The sequence below is a fragment of the Oncorhynchus mykiss genome, chromosome 2 (assembly GCF_057628025.1).
Source record: "Oncorhynchus mykiss isolate SJ-2025 chromosome 2, ASM5762802v1, whole genome shotgun sequence".
Classification (NCBI taxonomy): Eukaryota; Metazoa; Chordata; class Actinopteri; order Salmoniformes; family Salmonidae; genus Oncorhynchus; species Oncorhynchus mykiss.
Genome location: NC_143023.1, coordinates 91,677,017 through 91,701,270, shown reverse-complemented (window position 1 = coordinate 91,701,270; position 24,254 = coordinate 91,677,017). Strand labels below are relative to the sequence as shown.

Below are 24,254 nucleotides of genomic sequence, written 5' to 3'. Positions count from 1 at the left end.
CATGCTTGACTTACCCAGAATCCTTCTGAATCCTTCCTTCTGAACGGCTATTGAACTAACAACATCCTACAACATCCTACATTTTCACTTTATGGGATTTGGGAATGCAAATTTGGGTTTAAATGTTAAATCCAAAATAGTATTATATTGGGAAAACATGAAAAAAAATGTCACACCTAAAATACTACATTTGCAAAGTTATACTGGATATAGTGCAAGCATGTAGCTAGTGCGTGACTTGGAGCAGGCCAGGAGCCAGCTCAACCGTCTCACCTTCCTTAATAAAGACTGTTATTATCATAGTGCCTGTGGCCTGCGTGTGTGTGTGTGTCTGTGGCCTGCGCCGCCTGCCTGTTGACCGCTGGGTGACCGTGTGTGGTTTGCTCTCTTGAGGTGAAGGCTTGACCCCTGGGCGAAGGAAAGTAGGAGACAAGCACTATGATAAAAGCTGACCTCCTCCTCCTCTCCTCCACTCCTGCTTTAAGTCTGGCGCTGAAACTCACAACGGCATATCCCCATAGGGTCATCTCCACGACAGGGCAGGGCAGGAGGCAGCGCTAGCGAGAGGGAGGGAGAGAGAGAGGGAAGGAGAAAGAGAGAGGGGGGGAAGGGAGGGAGAGAGAGAAGCTCATATTGGCTTCTGGTGAAATCTATGAAGATCCCATGAGGCTAGTTTAACCAACAAGATCTCATGGTTTTACCAATTTGACTAAAGATTCTGATGCCATGTTTCTCCAAACGTCAAATTTCGAAGTTGCTTTAAATGTAAAATTTCGAAGGGTTTTTGACACCCTGGGTTGCTCCTTCTGCTCAGTATCGTTCCATGTATCCAAATGTCAAATGTTGGTATGTTTTTAAGTTAAGGGTTAACTTTGGGATAGGTGAAAAAATAAAGGATTGAACTGGGCTTGAACACGTGACCTTCGGATCCAGAGCCATGGGATTACAGTCATCCACCACCCGCGTCCACAACTTGTTCTGAATTACTCTAAAGTGCCTACGACATGCCTCTCCTTTACGACTTGGTAGCTGCAGGACGTGACCCTGACCACACCCACCTCCCCATCCAGACTGTCCCAGGCTCCCCCTTGCACCCCCTTGAATGAGCACATTCTCTCTCAGATATCATTTAAGACAGGGCTCCCCCTGGCTCCCTTTTGCCCCCCTCGCCTCGATAGAAAGAGATTGGATAATGTGCTTAAAAGCCCCACTTAACAGGCGTGACTCCTCCTGTCCTGGAGCAGGGGAACAGGACAGGGTGTGAGGGTGGGTTGAGGGGGATAGTGGAAGGAGGGTTATGTCTGGATCAGGACAGGGAACTGCATGGGCCTGGGGGTGAGGGGAAGGCGGAAGGAGTACCAGTATGGTTTGACATGGGCCTGGGGGTGAGGGGAAGGTGGAAAGAGTACTAGTATGTTTTGACATGGGCCTGGGGGTGAGGGGAAGGTGGAAAGAGTACTAGTATGTTTTGACATGGGCCTGGGGGTGAGGGGAAGGTGGAAAGAGTATTAGTATGTTTTGATATGGGCCTGGGGGTGAGGGGAAGGTAGAAGGAGTACTAGTATGGAAGGTGGAAGGAGTACTAGTATGTTTTGACATGGGTGAGGGGAAGGTGGAAGGAGTACTAGAATGTTTTGACATGGGCCTGGGGTGAGGGGAAGGTGGAAGGAGTACCACTATGTTTTGACATGGGCCTGGGGTGAGGGAAAGGTGGAAGGAGTACCACTATGTTTTGACATGGGCCTGGGGTGAGGGAAAGTATTCAGACCCCTTCACTTTTTCCACATTTTGTTACGTTACGCCTTATTCTAAAATGTATAATATTATGTTTTGCCCTCTTCAATCTACACAGCAAATGTATACAAATTCAAAACAGAAATACCTTATTTGCATAAGTATTCAGACCCTTTGTTATGACTCGATATTGAGCTCAGGGGCATCCTGTTTCCATTGATCATCAATGATATGTTTCTACAACTTGATTGGAGTCCACTTGTGGTAAATTCAATTGATTAGACATGATTTGGAAAGGCACACGTGTCTTGCTTAGTTAAATAAAGGTTAAATTAAATAAAAGTCTATATAAGGTCCCACAGTGCATGTCAGAGCAAAAACCAAACCATGAGGTCGAAGGAATTGTCCGTAGAGGTAGGATTGTGTCGAGGCACGGATCTGGGGAAGGGTACCAAACAATTTCTGCAGCATTGAAGGTCCCCAAGTACACAGTGGCCTCCATCATTCTTAAATGGAAGAAGTTTGGCTGGCCGCCCGGCCAAACTGAACAATCGAGGGAGAAGGGCCTTGGTCTTGGAGGTGACCAAGAACCCAATGGTCAAGAGCTCTAGAGTTTCTCTGTGGAGGTGGGAGAACTTTCTGGAAGGACAACCATCTCCACCAATCAGGCCTTTATGGTAGAGTGGCCAGACAGAAGCCACTCCTCAGTAAAAGGCACATGACAGTCTACTTGGAGATTGCCAAAAGGCACCTAAAGGACTATCAGCCAGTGAGAAAGAAGATGCTCTGGTCTGATGAATCCAATATGTAACTTTTTGGCCTGAATGCCAAGCGTCACGTCTGGAGGAAACCTGGTACCATCTCTACGGTGAAGCATGGTGATGGAAGCATCATGTTGTAGGGATGTTTTTCAGCGGCAGGGACTGGTAGACTAGTCAGGATCGAGGGAAAGATAAACAGCGCAAAGTACACAGAGATCCTTCATGTAAACCTTCCAACAGGGCAATGACCCTAAGCACACAGCCAAGACAACGCAGGAGTGGCTTCGGGACAAGTCTCTGAATGTCCTTTAGTGGCCCAACCAGAGTCCGGACTTGAACCCGATCAAACATCTCTGGAGAGGCCTCTGTAAATAGCTTTGCAGCAATGCTCCCCATTCAACCTGACAGAGCTTGAGTGGATCTACAGAGAAGAATGGGAGAAATTCCCCAAATACAGGTGTGCCAAGCTTGTAGCATCATACCCAAGAATACTCTAGGCTGTAATCGCTGCCAAAGATGCTTCAACAATGTACTGAGTAAAGGATCTGTGTCACGTCGTGTATGTAGGTGGCAGGGAAGTCAAGAGCAGGAGAATCAAACTTGGTATAATTGGAGTATTTGAATAACTTAAAACATAAACTCCAAAACCAAAGTCCATAATAAAATAAATGTGGGTACAAGAACCCGTCGCACACCAATCCATAAAACATGAACATAACAATAAACAATCTCTGACAAGGACAGGAGGGGAAACAGAGGGTTAAATATACAACACTTAATGAATGGGATTGGAACCAGGTGTGTAAGAAGACCAGACAAAACCAATGGAAAATGAAACATAGATCAATGATGGCTAGAAGACCGGCGAGCACCGCCCGAACAAGGAGAGGCATCGACTTCGGGAGAAGTCGTGACAATCTGAATACTTATGTAAATGTGATATTCCATTTGTTTTTGTTTTTTAATAAATTTGCAAAAATGCCAACCTGTTTTTGCTTTGTCATTATGGGGTATTGTGTGTAGATTGATTTGATTTGATTTGGATCTCTTTTAGTCCCCATTTGGACTAATCTTCCAAGAGTCCTTAAATATTAAAATACAATTTATAATACGAACACATTTTCACATATAACACACTATTACAAACATACATAATATACTAACATAATGACCCAATAAATACTCAATCTAAAAAATATTGATTCTTCATCTACTATAGTCCCACAACATTTCTATGTATTATATTTAAATCGTTTTAAAATAATGTTTAAATGTATATATTGAAAGGTTTCTAGTTTGCTCAGTTAATTTATTCCATTTCTTTATTGCTCTAAATCGAAATGTTCTTTTGCCTATTTCTCTTTTCTGTCTGGATAACGCATAGATGTTGGACAATCTATTCCTAGTATTTACGGAATGTCTGTCTCTTACCAACTGAATACCGTTGTGAATAGAACTTGGCCGTTTTAAATTATGTATATTATGAAATAAAATAAGCATGTTTTTTTTTCAATTATCTTGTCGATTGATGACCAACCAAGAACACTGCACATGACTGCAACAGAAGAACCATATCTCCACCTTAAAACAATCCTTGCTGCTTTATTCTGTGCATTCTGCAGCCTCCTAACTTTACTTGATGATGCATTTCCCCAGACCACAGAACAGTAGTTCACCTGACTCTCAACCAATGCCTGTGTTATTTGCTGAAGAATTTTTCCTGGTAAATATTTAGCTATCCTTCTGATTATGCATGCTGTTTTAATATACATATATTTTTTTTACATAAATTAGTTATTTGAGACGACCATGATAAGCAGTTGTCTAGCTGAACTCCCAATAGTTTGGTTTCTGCCACTTCTTCAATTTGTACTCCTCCCATACTTAATTGTATCCCATGCTGTTTTGGCCTTTTCCTAGTTGAACAGACCAACATAACTTTGGTTTTCTTGGTGTTTAAAACAAGTTTGTTTTGGCAAACCCACTCCCTGATATTCTCAAAATCTCCTTGTAAAGCTTGCTGTACATGTTGAACCGATTGTCTTGCTGCATAAATTGTAGTATCATCTGCAAATATAGTAGCTTGAGTTTCAGCTAAGGCATAGGGAAGATCGTTGGTATATATTAAATAAAGAAGTGGCCAAAGGCAGCTGCCCTGCGGTATTCCACAGTTTAACACATGAGGGGAAGAAAATGAACCATTGATATAGGTGGACTGTTTCCTGTCAGTTAGATATGACTGTACCCAATTCAATGCTACCTCCTTAAAACCATAATGCATTAATTTTGTCCAAATTATTTTATGATCCACTAAATCAAATGCTGCACTGAAATCTAAAAATAGTACACCCACAAACTTGCCATTATCCATAGCATTGAGCCACTGGTCAGTCATGTCAACCAATGCAGTGGTAGTGGAATGTTTTTTGCGATAAGCATGCTGATTGGCTGTAATCAGATCATTCTTTTCCGTGTACTCCCATATTTGTCTACTCACAATACCCTCCAATATCTTACTGAGTGTAGGGAGTAGACTAATTGGTCGACTATTGGCAGGAGTAATGGGTTCTTTGCAGTCTTTCGGAATAGGACACAGTTTCGCATGCTTCCATACATTTGCAAACATTCCCTTTTCAAGTGACCAATTAAATGTGTATCTCAGTGGAACTGCAATCTGGGGAGCAGCACAGCAAAGCAAAAAAATTGTCCATAAGACCATAACCTGTAGATTTACCATCAGGTAATGACTTCAATAGGTTTAACACCTCCTCCACTGACACCGTTTGTAGACTAAAAGAGCAGATCTTGATGCTCATAATATGATCATCAATCCATTGGACAATAGCTTGTTTGGAAGAATGTATGTTTACATTGTTGCTCAGTAATTTAATTTTCTTTGTAAAAAAAATCTGCAAAATGATTGGCAATATCAACTGGTTTTGTTCAATTGTCAATTTTGTTCTATTCAAATTATTGTGATCCTTCCAATTTATATTAAAATCCCCCAAGATAAATACATCTCTGTTGCTATCTGTGGCCTGGTCAAACCCAGTACATAAGTCATCCTCATTGATGAGGATTTTGTTTTTTAAATACATTTTAGAATAAGGCTGTAACGTAACAAAATGTGGAAAAAGTCAAGGGGTCTGAATACTTTCCGAAGGCACTGTTTACAGTAGGACAATGCAGTATTGAAAACGATGTAAAACATACATTAGTACTGTATTTTTTATGTTCTACTAAAACATGCCACTTATACTTTCTGCTCCAGGAAGTGTGAAACACTTGAACACTTGAAACACAAAAACAACATCTCCTGACCTTACTACCCCGGGGGAGCTTCCATCACTTGACGTTTTTACTGGGTTCTTAATTAACCCTTGATGACTGCCAGTTATGAAACCTTTTCTACTTTTTTACTGCTGGGCAAAAGCATGAAAATTAGTTAAATAAATGCGTCATTAGTTCCAGCACCGGGCTGTCAAAATTCCTTATCAATTCACGGCCATCTTAGGCAGCATTACTGTCGGCAGTATGTTGGCGGGCCGTGAACGGGGAGCAAATGTTTACTTTAAATTACGGCCTTTATTATGGGATTTTCAGAGTTGTTCGTAAATCTTTGAATGCTTTCTCTATTTGATACGTTGCTCAAATTAATTTAATTTTACAAGAACACACAACCACACACACATACACACATACACACATAGACACACACACCATGAAAGGACCCCCAACCTCTCCTGGCTGTTGCGTCATTCAGCAACTCCGAGTGTATTATAGTAATGCCCCCAGAGCCCTCCAAACAAATGGCTACCTTAAGCCCCAACATAAACGCTGTGAGCTTTAGCTAAGCACTGATCTGTCTCTTACAGCTCGGGAGGAAAACCTAGCCTAGCGCTCGACTTGTCAATCTTTGTCACAGTCCAGGCTCCCTCTGTTTATTTATCCTTGGTCCTGTTCCAAATGGCACCCTATTCCCTATGTAGTGTATTGCCCTTAGGGCTCTGGTCAAAAGTAGTGCACTGTATAGGGAATATGGTGTTGGTGTGCATGTGTTAACACAATCGCTCTCTCTCTCTCCTATATAAATTATGCCTCACATCATTTGTTAAGATGTCTCTGCACCTGGTTGCCGTTGTAGCAGCAGGACTGTGTAGGGAAGCAGCTCTGTGATTTTCTTGTAACTGTTATCACCAGGGATGTTTTACCAAAATATATTTTCTGTCAAGTGCAGCTCACCAGGCAGAACTAGCCCTGGAGGGAACAGGCAGATTGGACCAAACACGGTTAAACCAGCAAGCACCAGGGAGGGTGGACCAAATGCTGTTGAACCAGGACGCAACAGAGAGAGTGGACCAAACACTGGTGAACCAGGAACGCACTTACCAGTGGCTCCACACCCAGCCTGTGCACTCTGACAGCAGACGCCCTGAGAGGTGAGGTTCTCTAGACCTGATATGCACCAGTACATGATATTGTATGTCTGCAACTCATGTTCAACATACAGAAGAATAACAATGATGGACAGTAGGTTAGATTACATTATTGTAGATTTTATATATATATATATATGCAGGTGATGGGGATGAAAGGGATATTACATGTTTATTACATAAAAAATGAACAGAAGTGGCAGAAAGTATTGGCCCATTTATAAAGGCTAATGTTCTAGAATCAAATTGTTTTCAAACATTACGTCCCAAGAACATTTAAAACAATTAAATTACTTCTTTATGTAGAAATTCTAATTTAGGAAATATATTTAAATGCAAAACAAGAATACAGACTGTTTTTATTTCATTTTTAATATCTAGCATTTTCGGGGGGGGGGGGGGGGGACTGTTAGGAGCTGTAACAAATGCAAGGGGGGGGGGCTATAACATATGAAATCAGACATTGGGATTATGATAGCAGTTAAATGGAAGCCAGTAATGCCACTGATCTGATGTTTATGCTGTGATAGATCTGAGGTGTTGGAGTGAAACCACCACGCTATTGGAGAGCGACCACTAATAGCAGAGTTTTGAAACCTTTCTGTCTGTCTCCAGTGATGGTTTCCTCCCAGAGATTGACCCAGACATACTGAAAGGAGGCAGAGTGCAGCTCGTGGTGAGCTATTTATTTTGACTCGCTGTTACATTCCAGCAACGACTGATTCACTTTCACTGAGTAATTGCCTCTCATTCTGTCTGTATCTTGGTTGTGGAGAAAGTTTATGGAAGCATGCATTGTTTACATTTCAAGTTCATATTTAAGTTTCACTCCATAGTTAGTTTCCCACTCCGCCTAGAGTTTAAGACGTTTCTTTTTCAAAAGGCTTATTTCCAGTGTAACGACACTTTCAATTTGATCAACTCGTGGCAATTTTTTTATTTGATTTGTAGAAATACCAGTGTCAGTGCAGTGTGGTTTATGTAAAACAGAGAATGATATTGATGCTCGTCAACTCTTTGAAGTTGAAAACCGCAGGTCTCCCTGTGCAGTTTGAATTAACCACCCCCTTTCCCTTTCCTCAGCTACACACTGCCTTTCTGCTTTGAGCACATGAGCGCGTAGTTAGCTGTTGAATGTTTTCAAAATGTTGGGGCCAGTTGCGTGAGAAAAATTATGTTTGACCTTATTTGAACAGTGTGTGTGTGTGTGTTTGTAGGCTGTAGCAGGGTACAGAGAAGGTCCAGACCAGGCCCCAATGTCGCGGGCCAGCGGAACGTCAAACTCCCCGCCTCACAAAGAACACAATGAAGCTCGGAGAAACTTTTTGGGGCAACTAAGTGAGTTTTACATTTCTTCTTCAGACTCACTATCTAGCAGAGTTGGGTCAATTCCATTTAAATTCAGGAAGTAAACTGAACTTTCAATTCACATTTTCCTTAATGCATATGAATGAGCAATATTTGGAATTGGAATTTCTGTTTATTTCCTGAATTGAATGAGTTTAAATGTTATTAACCCCAACCAAGCTACTATTTAGCCCACCTATTACCTTCCCAAATGTTATTAACCCCAACCAAGCTACTATTTAGCCCACCTATTACCTTCCCAAATGTTATTAACCCCAACCAAGCTACTATTTAGCCCACCTATTACCTTCCCAAATGTTATTAACCACAACCAAGCTACTATTTAGCCCACCTATTACCTTCCCAAATGTTATTAACCACAACCAAGCTACTATTTAGCCCACCTATTACCTTCCCAAATGTTATTAACCACAACCAAGCTACTATTTAGCCCACCTATTACCTTCCCAAATTCTTTGTCTTGTTTTACCTGTTGCTGGATCTACGCACCACTAAACATTTAGTTCAACATACACGTTTTGTGTGTGTTTACCACTGTGTCATACATAATTAAATGTGTAAATTTGTTAATATATTCTGAAGATTTCCTAATTGGAATATTTGTCCTTTGCAAGCAAATCAAAAATGTTCCTTTCCAATGTTTATTCCATGATTTGGTTTTTAGTTGTAAGTTAGCAGGAATATTTTTTCGGCCCTCCATTTAAATGTCACTAAAGACAGAACATTCTCTGTCACTTAAAGTCACTGAAAAGTAAGAGCCGAGATATGTGTCTGTGAGAGGCGATATGATATCAGGCACATGTGAGCATGGGACCATTCTAGAAAGACAAAAGTCTTGTATAATGAAAAGCACTTTTTCAATGATCTAAATGTAATCACTGTAGCTTTAGGATGAGATGAGCTGCCTGGCCAGCACACGTTCCAAACAGACTACTGTCATAAATCTGATGAATAGTAGGTTATGATAATATGACGTGTGTGTGTTATTTCTGTCTGTGTATGTGCAATGTGTGTGCATTGTGTGTGTGTGTGTGTGTATGCATCTGTTGCGTTGTGTGTGTGTATATGTGTGTGTGTGGCAGAGCAGGGATAACGGGTCCGGCTTAGTGCCCCGGGTCGATCTTGAGCTTGGGGTGGGGTCGGGAAGGGGACAGAGCGCTGCTCCTCGACAAGAAACAGGCAAAAAAGTCATTTTCAGAGAAGAATGACTGGCCTTTCTGTCAGACAGCCTTCCGCTCAGGAGTCTGAGTGACAAAGATGCTTCTGACAGACACAGCCAGGAAACAAACAGATGACCAGATTAAACAAGCTGCAGGAATCTAAAAAAGAAGACAAATACTGTTCCTTCCTAACGGAGCTAAATTAGATTCCGATGATAATTACTAAATGATATCCACGAGGGCAGTGACTCTCTGCGGGATAAAGGCACGTTGTTGTAGGACCTAGAGCAGGGTGAAGAGAGAGACTTTCTGTGCGGCTCTGTGATCAAACAACCCTTAGTAAATTGAAATATGTATGTATGTGTAAGGCTGGTTTATTTTTCAAAAGCCAATTTGATATTTCATAAACTGGGAAACTGCATTTAATTAGCCAAATATCAAAAAGTTATTTCATGGATAAATGGTACAGCTCTTAGCTGGCAACTCACCAAAGTAAAGCAGTAGTGCCATAGACTGGAAGTTCTCTTTTGAAAGCATAAGCAGGGAGAATCCATGCCAGTTTAAAGCAGCAAAAATATCTCATCAGAAAACAAAGTTTAAATATTTAATTAGCCTCTGAAGGAGTATAGAGACTATATCAAAGTATCCAGCTTTAAAGTCAGGGGTTCACTTAGCTTGCCATGGCAGTAAAGACCATGTAAAAACTCTATAACCTATTGCAATGTGATACCCACCGCTCGCTGGGGCGGAGCCATGAAGTGTGTTTTCAGCCCCACTAAATATTTTCATTAGTTGTGCAGAAGAAACCACTTAACTTACCTATCTACTGCCTCAATGCTGTTCCCATTCAAAGCTAATGGGAGTAAAATGACTGAAAGCGATTTGTTTGGTCACAGCGGTCGAGGGAATGTGCGACTGTTTATTTATTTACCTACTTTTTAATAGCATGACCCTTGAAAATAGCAACTAAATTACCAACATGTGTGTTAATAAAGACAAGATTTGTTTTGTCCTCTGTTTTTGATTCGGAACAAACAAATAAATAAATACTTTATTTCCAACATTTCAACACATAAGTTCTGAATAGTTTCTCCAAACAAGCACAAAATGACCCCTGTGGCTGGCTGAGTGTTTTTAATAAAACGTTGAAGGATCAAACCATTCAGATGGAAATAAGCTGTGGCCACAGATACTCAATATTATATTTAGCATGGTTTAATGATAAAAAGGGAGTCTTAAAACATTTACATTTTAGTAGTTTAGCTCTTATCCAAAGCGACTTACTGGAGAAATGATGGTTAAGTGCCTTGCTCATGGGTATATTGACAGATTTTTTTCACCTAGTCGGCTCTGGGATTTGAAGTAGCGATATATCGGTTACTGTTCCAATGCTCTTATCCGCTAGGGTACCTTCAAAAAGGTATTTGACTGACAATAAATGTGTAGAGATAAAATTGTGTGTGAGGGAGTTATATTTTCCCTACAATGAATCATAAAAAAATAGACATACAGATTATGATACACTATATGGGACACCAGCCATGCAGATATTGGGAGCTGGTCAGTACCTATAATGTGTGCTGTGCTCCAGCCCCCCACCACCTCCTCGTGATCCTCCCCACTGCTGAGCTCCCTGTGTGGGGCTCGTCTGGCTCACTGTGACCAGTACACGTGGAACACATCATGCCCACAGACACGCTCCCTTTGTTCTTGTGTTTGAAGAGCTTAGTTTTGATCCTCAGGTGAAATGGAACAGCCTCCCCTACAGCCTCCCGTTAACAGAGTTTAGTACAATACACTTTGCATGAGGAGCTGTCCATGCATTTCAGTGTGGTAGCCTAGGCTATACAAAGTAGTTGCTATAATGTACGCTATATGTACACTATATATACAAAGGTATGTGGACACTCCATCAAATCAGTGGATTCGGCTATTTCTGCCACACCTGTTGCTGACATGTGTATAAAATCCAGCACCCTGCCATGCAATCTCCATAGACAAACATTGGCAATAGAATGGCCTTACTGAAGAGCTCAGTGACTTTATTGTGGCACCATCATAGGCTGTCTGTTTGTAAAATTTCTGCCCTGCTTTAGCTGCCCTGGTCAACTGTAATTGATGTTATTGTGAAGTGGAAACATCTAGGAGCAACAACGGCTCGGCCGTGAAGTGGTAGGTCACACAAGCTCGGCTTGAGTGGTGTAGAGCTCGCCATCATTGGACTCCTGAGCAGTGGAAACGCATTTTCTGGAGTGAAGAATCACGCCTCACCATCTTGCATTCTGACGGATGAATCTGACAGATACCAGGAGAATGCTACCTGCCCGAATGCATAGTGCCAACTGTAAAGTTTGGTGGAGGAGTAATAATGGTCTGGGGCTGTTTCATGGTTCGGGCTAGGCCTCTTAGTTCAAATGAAGGGAAATATTATTATTATAATATTTTATTTTTGTACTTTTTACCGCTTTTTCTCCCCAATTTCGTGATGTCCAATTGGTAGTTCCAGTCTTGACCCATCGCTGCAACTCCCGTACGGACTCGGGAGAGGCGAAGGTCGAGAGCCATGAGTACCCCGAAACACAACCCTGCCAAGCCGCACTGCCTCTTGACACACTGCTCGCTTAACCCGGAAGCCAGTCGCACCAATGTGTCAGAGGAAACACCGTACAACTGGCGACCGAAGTCAGTGTGCATGCCTGCCACAAGGAGTTGCTAGAGAGTGATGGGACATGGACATCCTGGCCCAGCATTGTCCGGGTTAGGGGAGGGTTTGGCCGGGGGGCTTTACTTGGCTCATTGCGCTCTAGCAATTTCTTGTGGCCAGATGCCTGCAGGCTGACTTCGGTAGCCTCCAACACATTGGTGCGGCTAAGCGGGCGGGTGTTAAGAAGTGTGGTTTGGCTGGTCATGACTCGACCTTCGCCTCTCCCGAGCCCGTTGCAGCGATGAGACAAGATTGTAATTGGATATCATGAAATTGGGGAGAAAAAAGGGGTAAAAAAAAAAAAATAATGTTTGTTGAGATTGGTGTGGAAGAACTTGACTGGCCTTCACAAAGCCCTGACCGGAACGCCAAATGCGAACCAGGCCTAATCGCCCAACATCAGTGCCCTACCTCAATAATGCTCTTGTGGATGAACGGAAGTCCCCGCAGCAATGTTCCAACATCTAGTGGAAAGCCTTCCCAGAAGAGTGGAGGCTGTTATAGCAGCAAAGGGGGGACCAACTCCATATTAACCCCAATGATTTTGGAACAAGCAGCTGTCCACATACTTTTTAGTGTAATATATTTAAGTGATAATGCCCGAGAAGCTGGTGTTTGGAGGATATATTGGCACAGGTGTTGTTTCGTCGAGGGCCGGCAAACTATGCCATTATATCCTCCAAACACCAGCTCCGAGGGCATTATCACTTTTATACAACAGGTTACCAACACATTCAAATAATGATTGACATTATTTTCATTAAAAACATTATTTTTATTAATTTCTTCATACTATTTCATCTTTCCACAAGATATATTCCCGACGCAAATCTTGAGTTGCTACCCAAGCCGGCTGGTAGTTCGTTCTATCGGTTCCGTTGCCAGAGACGTGACCCAGTCATTAAGCCTTTTTGTTTTGTATCCAATCGTTCGTTCTAAATGTTCCATTGCCATACTGGCAGCCAACGTTATTATCCCTTGCTTGCTAGCTGGCCAACTATGGCTAATTTACAGTCACGTCAAACAGTGCAGCCAGAATAACAATGAGGTAGCCGCATTTGCATTTGTTTAAACTGTTTTACATCCATAACAATAAGCTAATGATGAGCGACTTGACCTGGCATAGAAAATGTGCTCTCGTCAGGATACTGTTGTTCGACAGCTAACCAACAACGCAGCTACCACATACACTTCAAACTGAAGCTGGAAAGATTTCCAAATAGCTGCACTTAATTTAATTTCACCTGTTTTCTATTGGTAGTTCTTTGTATATATCCATAAAAAATTATGCTGATTAATGATTTCGACTGCCTGAGAAAAGCTGCCTGTCTGTCTGTCTGTCTCATCCGACTCCCGACACATTCATTACTATTGGACATGTTGTAAATGTCGGAGAGACAGACAGCAAGGTTTATACAAATTTCCGCTGTTGAAAACTAAATGTTAGTCTAAAAGAAATGTGAGATAATGTCAAGATGATTTTTATAGTGGAGATCAAGTTTATTAATTGCTTGGCTGGGCTGATGAGATAGTGGATTTGGCAGTCAGATAGAACAGAGTAAATGGGCATTTTAACGTCATAGATTTAGCCGGTGGTAACTTGTGGAATAGCCACCGACTGGAATGCGGTTTTAGCCAATCAGCATTCAGTATTAGACCTACCCGTTGTATAAAACTACAGTAAATGGTATGTTTCAATATATTTTTCTTCAGGCAAAGAGCATCAGGGCATAAATACTTTATCCTGAGAAATGTTGATATGTGATATGCTAATATATCATGCAATTTTGTTAGATGTTTCTTTTGTGTCTTTCTCTTTTTCTGCAGACAAAGAAGCACCTTCTCCCCAAAGAGTGACCTCTGCCTCATCTAAAAAGGAGCGCATGTCTTTCCGGGATAACCCTGTCCAGATGAGTGGTGGCTGGGGAGGGGGCAAAAAAAGGGACAAACTGCACAAGTAACAAGACATTTGTTAATTACCAAGAAACTGGTTTAGCTTTATTCACCGTATGTCCAAAACAGTAAGCATGACAACCATTATTCTGTTCACAGTAACGTTTTGACAGCCCCATACAGTATGTGCATTATGTTGACATTTCATTCATTCTGCAACGTTTAACTTTTCTCCCCTCAAAAGTTTTGATTGTCATTAATCTCCTATACTAAAATGTCTTGCAGCTGCCTTTTCGCTCTCAGATCTGGCTTGGCCTCCGTGGGTCTTCTGAAAATTAATTAAAAGCAATGGGAGAAGCCCAGCCCAAATATCTGCAGGCGTTTTCATGCTGGTCATTATGCATGGATATCGCTGCCTTAATGCGACCTCAGCCAACACCGGAACGCATGGAGCAAAGTCCCAAACGCTCAACAAATCACACGCTTAATATGCAGACAATGGTTCGAAATAAGAAACAGAACATTTCTATTCTAATTGTTAGGATGTTTGTATTTTGATTTCATTTAGATTTATTTTACAAGATTTCCAGACCAGTCTCTGCTACTGTGGTATAGTAGCCTTTGGTAAATGAAAATATAGAATTTAGAATTGGGTCCCGTGTGTCTGAGTTGGTAGAGCATGGCACTTGCAACACCAGGGTTGTGGGTTTGATTCCCATGGAGGACCAATATGAAAAGAAAGTATGAAAATGTATAAAGTCGCTCTGGATAAGAGCAGCTACTAAAATGTACGTGTAGAAGGTGTCTTATCTTAGATGTTGCATGTCTAAGAAAAAATATGATTTTTTAATGCTACTTATTTCTTGCTGAAGTTGATGAAGTGGCCCTTTTACTCAGCTGTTAATAATCAAGGTAAATACATTTGAGATTCTAAAATAATGATTAAATTCAAGTTTCTTTTTTGATTTTACTATCATATACACTGAGTGTTCAAAACATTAGGAACAACTGACATAGGTGAATACAGGTGAAGGCTTTGATCCCTTATTGATGTCACTTGTTAAATCCACTTCAATCAGTATATATGAAAGGGAGGAGAATACTTTTTTAAGCCTTGAGACAATTGAGACATGGATTTTGCATGTGTGACATTCAGAGGGTGAATGGGCAGGACAAAAGATTGAAGTACCTTTGAACGGGGGGGGGGGGTGGTAGTAGGTGCCATGCGCACCGGTTTGAGTGTGTCAAGAACTACAACGATGCTGGGTTTTTCACACTCAACAGTTTCCCGTGTGTATCATGAATGGTCCATCACCCAAAGGACATCCAGCCAACTTGACACAACTGTGGGAAGCATTGAAGTCAACATGGGCCAGCATCCCTGTGGAACGCTTTCGACACCTTGTAGAGTCCATGCCCTGACAAATTGAGGCTGTTCTGAGGGCAAAAGGGAAGGTGTTCCTAATATTCCGTACACTCAGTGTAAATACAGTGCACAGTAGAGTCTGCCGATTTGAACTAAATCTGGAGTTGCAGATATCCAGAGATGTTGCCAGACAGCGTGTCAGAGCAGCCGCAGCTTTGAGTAAAGCGCAAACATTGGTGTTACAATTGTGTTTTTTATTTTTTATTACCAATGGTTCTTGTTCTGTGTATTTGAATTTGGATTTCAGATTCCATCCAACCACAAACATCGCCTTACCAAAGCGGCTAACCCTGTGGGGTTGAAGGTTCATCGCTTGTCTGTTGGCTGTAAATGATCTGTTAATGAATGTGAAAACAAATAGATGGAGCTGGAGAGGAGAGTGGCTCCCTGGCAGGAAATGCTTGTCCCTCTATTTATTTTATCTTCCCTTCACTTTCATAGTTCTCTCTCTGGTCTCTGGTGGGGTTTTGATTGTCTTCAGCCCATCAGGAATTTAGTCTACAGACAGGACCAGTGCTGTATCATGACTAGTACCAGTTGTGCTGGTGGTGGTCCTGCCCAGCCCATTAGGACTGTTATGGTTTGAAACCCAAGAGCACTGTTCTCCTTCAGGGGGAGATTGAACTCCTGTCCCCCTCGGGAGAAGCCTGGGGCTTTTACCTGGAGATTATTTTCTCTTTTGGCACATAGCATGGTGTTATCAGCAAATATTTGGAATGGTGAGGATTCTATTGTTTACACTGTCCACCAAACACTGTCTTCCCATAAGTTAGTTGTTGTTTTGCTTAAATTAACATTAACATCGACTAATACGTCAATACATTTTCAGGCCACTCATTTGAAGGACTTTTCATAATGCTCAGGATGTACTCACCTAAATACCCTTACGTGTGTTGCTAGGATTGGGTGTGTCTGTCCCAGTTGGTTTATCTCCCATTATTATCTTTAACAGGACGTTGTTCAATTCTGACTGTATGCTGTCTTTCATTATAAAGTAGTGGAGGAATTCACTCCTCAACGCCTGGCTGCACACAATGTCTTCAGGTCCTGTATCCGTTTATTTGCCTAATAGATTTCATTATACGTAATCACCCCAAGCTCACATTTGTGGTAAAATAAGTGTGTCATATATTAGTCATTTAGACAAGAACATTAGAGGGTTGAGAGAGAGAAGATATCATGATGTGAGTCTGTCTGTTCCAGATATGTAGGTTAATGTTTATTGTTATGAGTTTTATCCTGGAGGCAGAACTGAGAGATTTCCCCTTAATCAGGCCAGCTGCAAAGTCGAAATTGGCTATATTGTAAAAATGAATAAAATCAAAAATTGGCTTTTTGGTCTTAATTTAAGGTTTAGGTTAGGCAATAGAGTTAGCAGTGTGGTTAAGGTTAGGGTTATGTTTAAAATCAGATTTTAGACTTTGTGGCTGTGCTAGCTAGTGAGCACTCTGCAGGGCAGCCTCCAGAACAAGATTCATGATGAAAAACGCTTGTATAACAGATAAAGGAGGAGGCCTGAAGAAGAGCCCGGTATCAAACTGTTGTTATCTTGTTCTCTAGTCTATCTATGCCAATGACTGTATGAGTGGACAAAACCATTGTTCACGTGACACCATTCATTCCTATATGAAGACTCAATAGCGCACTGGTACAATGATTGTCTTCGGTCATGAACTCCCGTGGTGTCAATGAGAAGGGGCAGTCGTTCTCCTCTGATCTAGGCAGAGTAGATAGAAGCCAAATAACTGGCCTCTGCATGGGCAGGGTTGTGTTGCAGTAGCGCAACTTGCGGGGAGGATGAAGGTTATGATGAATTTGATTGAGGGGGAAAAAATTCCCCACTGTAAAGCGCCAAGCAGCTTCTGGCTTTATGTGGCTTTGCACCACAATGACGGTTCAAAACAGACTCTGGGACGATAGATACAAAATTCATAAAACCATTGTACATCCCCCCCAAAATTCTAAAGCAATGAGGCTGATACAACATATCAGAACGTTTAGCCTAAAATATTGATTAAACTATTATTTCTTCACATTATAAGTGCAGCAATGCGCACTTATAGAACATGTGAGAATGCTGGTTTCAATGGCATAAAGAATTGTTTATAAAATAATTCCCTCAACATGTCTATGGTCTGATTTTGGCTAGGCTACTTTGAAACAAGGTAAGACATCCCTCATAAAATGACATAAAATCCCCAGGCAACTGGCCTTGCTCTCTGCACTTGTGACCATTTGGTCTGAACGAACCGTGCCTCGAGTATGTCAACAGAATCAAGCCTTTAGACTTTAATGTTAATTATCCTACATTATAATTGTCAAACATAACTGGCGTTTAGCATATATTTATGTAATTAAAAGTGTAGCTACATTTTCTGGCGCCTCCCTGATGTCAGCATCAGTGTGGACATGAGAGGCTGTAAACACATATCACCTAGGCTACACTTTGAGATGCAGGCTAATTATTTATTACAGTTAACTGCCACAATAAAGGAAACACCAACATAAAGTGTCTTAATAGGGTGTTGGGCACCAGAGCCAGAACAGCTTCAATGCACATAGATTCTACAAGTGTCTGGAACTCTATTGGAGGGATGTAACACCATTAGATGTTTTGTTGATGGTAGTGGAAAATGCTGTCTCAGGCTCCACTCCAGAGTCTCCCATATGTGTTCAATTGAGTTGAGATCTGGTGACTAAGACACACACACACACCCTATGATCCTGTGAGATCCTTCCCCTCTATCTAAATCACTTCTAGCTGTGGTAATCTAAATAAGGGGCAACTGGGCATTTTTATGCATGACCCTAAGCATGATGGGATGTTAATTGCTTAATTAACTCAGGAACCACACCTGTGTGAATGCATCACCTTTCAATATACTTAATATCACTCATTTACTCAAGTGTTTCCTTTATTCAGTTACATGTATATTTATGCTAAATAGATTAGAATATTATTCTAATGTTGGTGTCACGTTCGTCGTATGAATCGGAGCATGGTATGCATACATTCTTTATTATATTAAGAATGAACACTGAACAAACTAACCAAAATAACAAAACGACACATGAAGCTATACAAATTAGTGCTGACAGGCAACTACACATAGACATACTAAAACCCTAGATGACAAAAACCCTAGACATACAACAACTAGAGTACCCACCCTAGTCACACCCTGACCTAACCAAAATATATAGAAAAACAGAATCTAAGGTCAGGGTGTAACAGTTGGCCTTTTTAGGGGCACATGTTTGAATGTGAATTTCTGGCTCAGTTGACAGCCCCATTGTTCAGTTTCAGTTGTACTCCTATTAGCCTTTTAAATAATTGTGATTGACCTGTCCTAGAGTAGACCCATGTTGGCATATCAAAACTAAGTATTTAATTTGGGATGGTTCATCTTCAGTTTGGGACAGTTGAAATTGTACTTTGGAACAGATTCTGGGACATGATGAAAAGCAGGTTTGAGGAGTTAGTGAGGTAAGTTTGGTCAACTCTGAGTTCAACTCGGGATGACAGGTCATACAAAAGTGGCTCCACCTTTTAGCCAGTTAAATTTCTATGGAAACGAATCCTGCTCCTGGGCATGCTATGTCACGGTTAACTCCACATTCCCTCCCTCTTGCAAAGATTGCATCAGCATCCCCTTGATTTGAGGAAGATAACTGATTAAGTATTTTATTTGATTTCAGAATGGGTAGCAAGGAATAAGTTAGTCTTAAATATTTCCTAAACTAAAAGCCTTGTATTTGGGACAAATCATTCACTAAACCCTAAACCTCAACTACATCTTGTAAAGAATAATGTGGAAATTGAGCAAGTAGAGGTGACTAAACTGCTTGGAGTTATCCTGGATTGTAAACTGTCATGGTCAAAAAATATTGATACAACTAGCTAAAATGGGGAGAAGTCTGTCCATAATAAAGCATTGTTCTGCATTCTTAACAACACTATCAACAAGGCAGGTCCTACAGGCCCTGGCTTTGTCCGCATCTGGACTACCGTTCAGTAGTGTGGTCAGGTGCCGCAAAGAGGGACTTGGGAAAATTGCAGTTGGCTCAGAACAGGGCAGCAAGGCTGGCCCTTAAAAGTACACGGAGAGCTGACATTAATAATATGCATGTCAATCTCTCATGGCTCAAAGTGGAAAAGAGATTGACATCATCATTACTTGTTTTCATAAGAGGTGTTGACAAGCTGAAGGTACTGAGATGTCTGTTTAAAATAATAGCACACAGCTCAGACACCCATGCATACCCCACAAGACATGCCACCAGAGGTCTCTTCACAGGCCCTAAGTCCAGAACAGATTATGGGAGGCGTACAGTACTACATAGAGCTATGACTACATGGAACTCTATTCCACATCAGGTAAATGATGCAAGCAGTAGAATCAGATTTAAAAAGCAGGTAAAAATACACCTTATGGAACAGCGGGGACTGTGAAGTAACACAAACATAGGCACAGACACATGCATACACACACATGATTGCCCCCCATCTATCTTCAGGGCTCGTACTGTTAGGTGACCTAAACTGGGACATGCTTAACACCCCGGGCATCCTACAATCTAAGTTAGATGCCCTCAATCTCACACAAATGATCAATTAACCTACCAGGTACAACCCCAAATCTGTAAACACAGGCACCCTCATAGATATCATCCTGACCAACCTGCCCTCTAAATACACCTCTGCTGTCTTCAACCAGGATTTCAGCGATCACTGCCTCATTGTCTGCGTCCGTAATGGGTCTGCGGTCAAACTACCACCTTTCATCACTGTCAAACGCTCCCTAAATTACTTCAGCGAGCAGGCCTTTCTAATCGACCTGGCCCGGGTATCCTGGAAGGATATTGACCTCATTCTGTCAGTAGAGGATGCCTGGTTATTCTTTAAAAGTGCTTTCATCACCATCTTAAATAAGCATGCCCCATTAAAAAAAAAGGAACTAGGAACAGATATAGCCCTTGGTTCACTCCAGACCTGACTGCCCTTGACCAGCACAAAAACATCCTGTGGCGTACTGCATTAGCATCGAATAGCCCCCGCGAAATGTATTTTTCTACGGCTGGCCATGCTTCCCCTACCCGGGTCAACAGCCCTGCACCCCCCACAGAAACTTGCCCAAACCTCCCCATCTCTCCTTCACCCAAATACAGATAGCTGATGTTCTGAAAGAGCTGCAAAATCTGGACCCCTACAAATCAGCTGGGATAGACAATCTGGACCCTCTCTTTCTAAAAGGTTGTTGCAACCCCTATTACTAGCCTGTTCAACCTCTCTCATATTGTCTAAGACCCCCAAAGGTTGGAAAGCTGCCACAGTCATCCCCCTCTTCAAAGGTGGAGACACTCTAGACCCAAACTGTTACAGACCTATATCTATCCTACCCTGCCTTTCTAAGGTCTTCGATCGCCAAGTTAACAAACAAATCACCGACCATTTCGAATCCCACCGTACCTTCTCCGCTATGCAATCTGGTTTCCGAGCTGGTCATGGGTGCACCTCAGCCATGCTCAAGGTCCTAAACGATATCATAACTGCCATCGATAAAAGACAATACTGTGCAGCCGTATTCATCGACCTGGCCAAGGCTTTCGACTCTGTCAATCACCGTATTCTTATCGGCAGACTCAACAGTCTTGGTTTCTCAAATGACTGCCTCGCCTGGTTCACCAACTACTTCTCAGATAGAGTTCAGCGTGTCAAATCGAGGGCCTGTTGTCCGGACCTCTGGCAATCTCTATGGGGGTGCCACAGGGTTCAATTCTCTGGCCGACTCTTTTCTCTGTTTACATCAATGATCGCTCTTGCTGCTGGTGATTCTCTGATCCACCTCTACGCAAACGACAACATTCTGTATTCTTCTGGCCCTTCTTTGGACACCGTGTTAAATAACCTCCAGACTAGCTTCAATTCCATACTTCTCTCCTTCCGTGGCCTCCAACTGCTCTTAAATGCAAGTAAAACTAAATGCATGCTCTTCACCGATCGCTGCCCACACCCGCCCGCCCATCCAGCATCACTACTCTGGACGGTTCTGACTTAGAATATGTGGACAATTACAAATACCTAGGTGTCTGGCTAGACTGTAAACTATCCTTCCAGACTCACATTAAGCATCTCCAATCCAAAATTAAATCTAGAATCGGCTTCCTATTTCACAACAAAGCATCCTTCACTCATGCTGCCAAACATACCCCCGTAAAACTGACTATCTGACTGATCCTCGACTTCGGCGATGTCATTTACAAAATAGCCTCCAACACTCTACTCAGCAAATTGGATGCAGTCTATCACAGTGCCATCCGTTTTGTCACCAAAGCCCCATATACTACCCACCACTGCAACCTGTATGCTCTCGTTGGCTGGCCCTCGCTTCATATTTGTCACCAAACCCACTGGCTCCGGGTCATTAGTCTTTGCTAGGTAAAGCTCTGCCTTATCTCAGCTCACTGGTCACCATAGTAGCACCCACCCGTAGCATGCGCTCCAGCAGGTATATTTCACTGGTCACCCCCAAAGTCAATTCCTCCTTTGGCCGCCTTTCCTTCCAGTTCTCTGCTGCCAATGACTGGAACGAATTGCAAAAATCACTGAAGCTGGAGACTCATATCTCCATCACTAACTTTAAGCATCAGCTGTCAGAGCATCTCACACCTGTACATAGCCCATCTGTAAATGGCCCATCCAACTACCTCATCCCCATATTGTTAAAAAAAAAAATCCTTTGCACCCCAGTATCTCTACTTGCACATTCATCTTCTGCACATCTATCACTCCAGTGTTTAATTGCTAAATTGTTTGTATTTGCACTGCTTTGCTTTATCTTGTCCAGGTTGCAGTTGTAAATGAGAACTTGTTCTCGACTGGCCTACCTGGTTAAATAAAGGTGAAATAAAAATAAATAAATAAAGATGGTAACATACGCACACTTACACATGGATTTTGTGTTGTAGATATGCGGTAGTGGAGTATGGGCCTGAGGGCACACACTTAGTGTGTTGTGAATTATATAATGAATGCATTGTAATGTATTTAAAATTGTATAACTGCCTTAATTCTGCCAGACCCCAGGAAGAGTAGGCAGCAGCTAATGGGGATCCATAATAAATACAAATGTTTTTGTGTTAAAAAAGAGTAATGTTAATATACACTGCTCAAAAAAATAAAGGGAACACTTAAACAACACAATGTAACTCCAAGTCAATCACACTTCTGTGAAATCAAACTGTCCACTTAGGAAGCAACACTGATTTCACATGCTGTTGTGCAAATGGAATAGACAACAGGTGGAAATTATAGGCATTTAGCAAGACACCCCCAATAAAGGAGTGGTTCTGCAGGTGGGGACCACAGACCACTTCTCAGTTCCTATGCTTCCTGGCTGATGTTTTGGTCACTTTTAAATGCTGGCGGTGCTTTCACTCTAGTGGTAGCATGAGACGGAGTCTACAACCCACACAAGTGGCTCAGGTAGTGCAGCTCATCCAGGATGGGACATCAATGCGAGATGTGTCAAGAAGGTTTGCTGTGTCTGTCAGCGTGTCCAGAGCATGGAGGCGCTACCAGGAGACAGGCCAGTACATCAGGAGACGTGGAGGAGGCCGTAGGAGGGCAACAACCCAGCAGCAGGACCGCTACCTCCGCCTTTGTGCAAGGAGGAGCACTGCCAGAGCCCTGCAAAATGACCTCCAGCAGGCCACAAATGTGCATGTGTCTGCTCAAACGGTCAGAAACAGACTCCATGAGGGTGGTATGAGGGTCCGATGTCCACAGGTGGGGGTTGTGCTTACAGCCCAACACCGTGCAGGACGTTTGGCATTTGCCAGAGAACACCAGGATTGGCAAATTCGCCACTGGCGCCCTGTGCTCTTTACAGATGAAAGCAGGTTCACACTGAGCACATGTGACAGACGTGACAGTCTGGAGATGCCATGGAGAACGTTCTGCTGCCTGCAACATCCTCCAGCATGACCGGTTTGGCGGTGGGTCAGTCATGGTGTGGGGTGGGATTTCTTTGGGGGGCCGCACAGCCCTCCATGTGCTCGCCAGAGGTTGCCTGACTGCCATTAGGTACCGAGAGGAGATCCTCAGACCCCTTGTGAGACCATATGCTGGTGTGGTTGGCCCTGGGTTCCTCCTACTGCAAGACAATGCTAGACCTCATGTGGCTGGGAGTGTGTCAGCAGTTCCTGCAAGACGAAGGCATTGATGCTATGGACTGGCCCGCCCGTTCCCCAGACCTGAATCCAATTGAGCACATCTGGGACATCATGTCTCATTCCATCCAACCATCTGTTGCACCACAGACTGTCCAGGAGTTGGCGGATGCTTTAGTCCAGGTCTGGGAGGAGATCCCTCAGGAGACCATCCGCCACCTCATCAGGAGCATGCCCAGGCGTTGTAGGGAGGTCATACAGGCATGTGGAGGCCACACACACTACTGAGCCTCATTTTGACGTGTTTCAAGGACATTACATCAAAGTTGGATCAGACTGTAGTGTGGTTTTCCACTTTGATTTTGAGTGTGACTCCAAATCCAGACCTCCATGGGTTGATACATTTGATTTCCATTCATAATTTTTGTGTGATTTTGTTTTCAGCACATTCAACTATTTAAAGAAAAAAGTATTTAATAAGAATATTTCATTCATTCAGATCTAGGATGTGTTATTTCAGTGTTCCCTTTATTTTTTTGAGCAGTGTATATTAAATTACACATATATAAATAACATAATGTATTTTAAACTTCACAGACG

At 42.3% G+C, this 24,254-nt stretch overlaps 1 protein-coding gene across 1 annotated transcript in view; it reads left to right on the top strand.

The window, feature by feature from the left end:
* lrriq1 (leucine-rich repeats and IQ motif containing 1) overlaps nucleotides 1-14,995 on the top strand; it is a 49,768-nt gene extending 34,773 nt beyond the window's left edge. The window contains exons 24-27 of the mRNA XM_021580318.3: nucleotides 6,733-6,934; nucleotides 7,547-7,607; nucleotides 8,149-8,269; nucleotides 13,991-14,995. Of these exons, the coding sequence (XP_021435993.3) occupies nucleotides 6,733-6,934; nucleotides 7,547-7,607; nucleotides 8,149-8,269; nucleotides 13,991-14,124 (518 nt within the window). The 3' untranslated portion in view covers nucleotides 14,125-14,995. The remainder of the gene's footprint in view (nucleotides 1-6,732; nucleotides 6,935-7,546; nucleotides 7,608-8,148; nucleotides 8,270-13,990) is intronic.
* The last annotated feature ends 9,259 nt before the right edge of the window (nucleotides 14,996-24,254 follow it).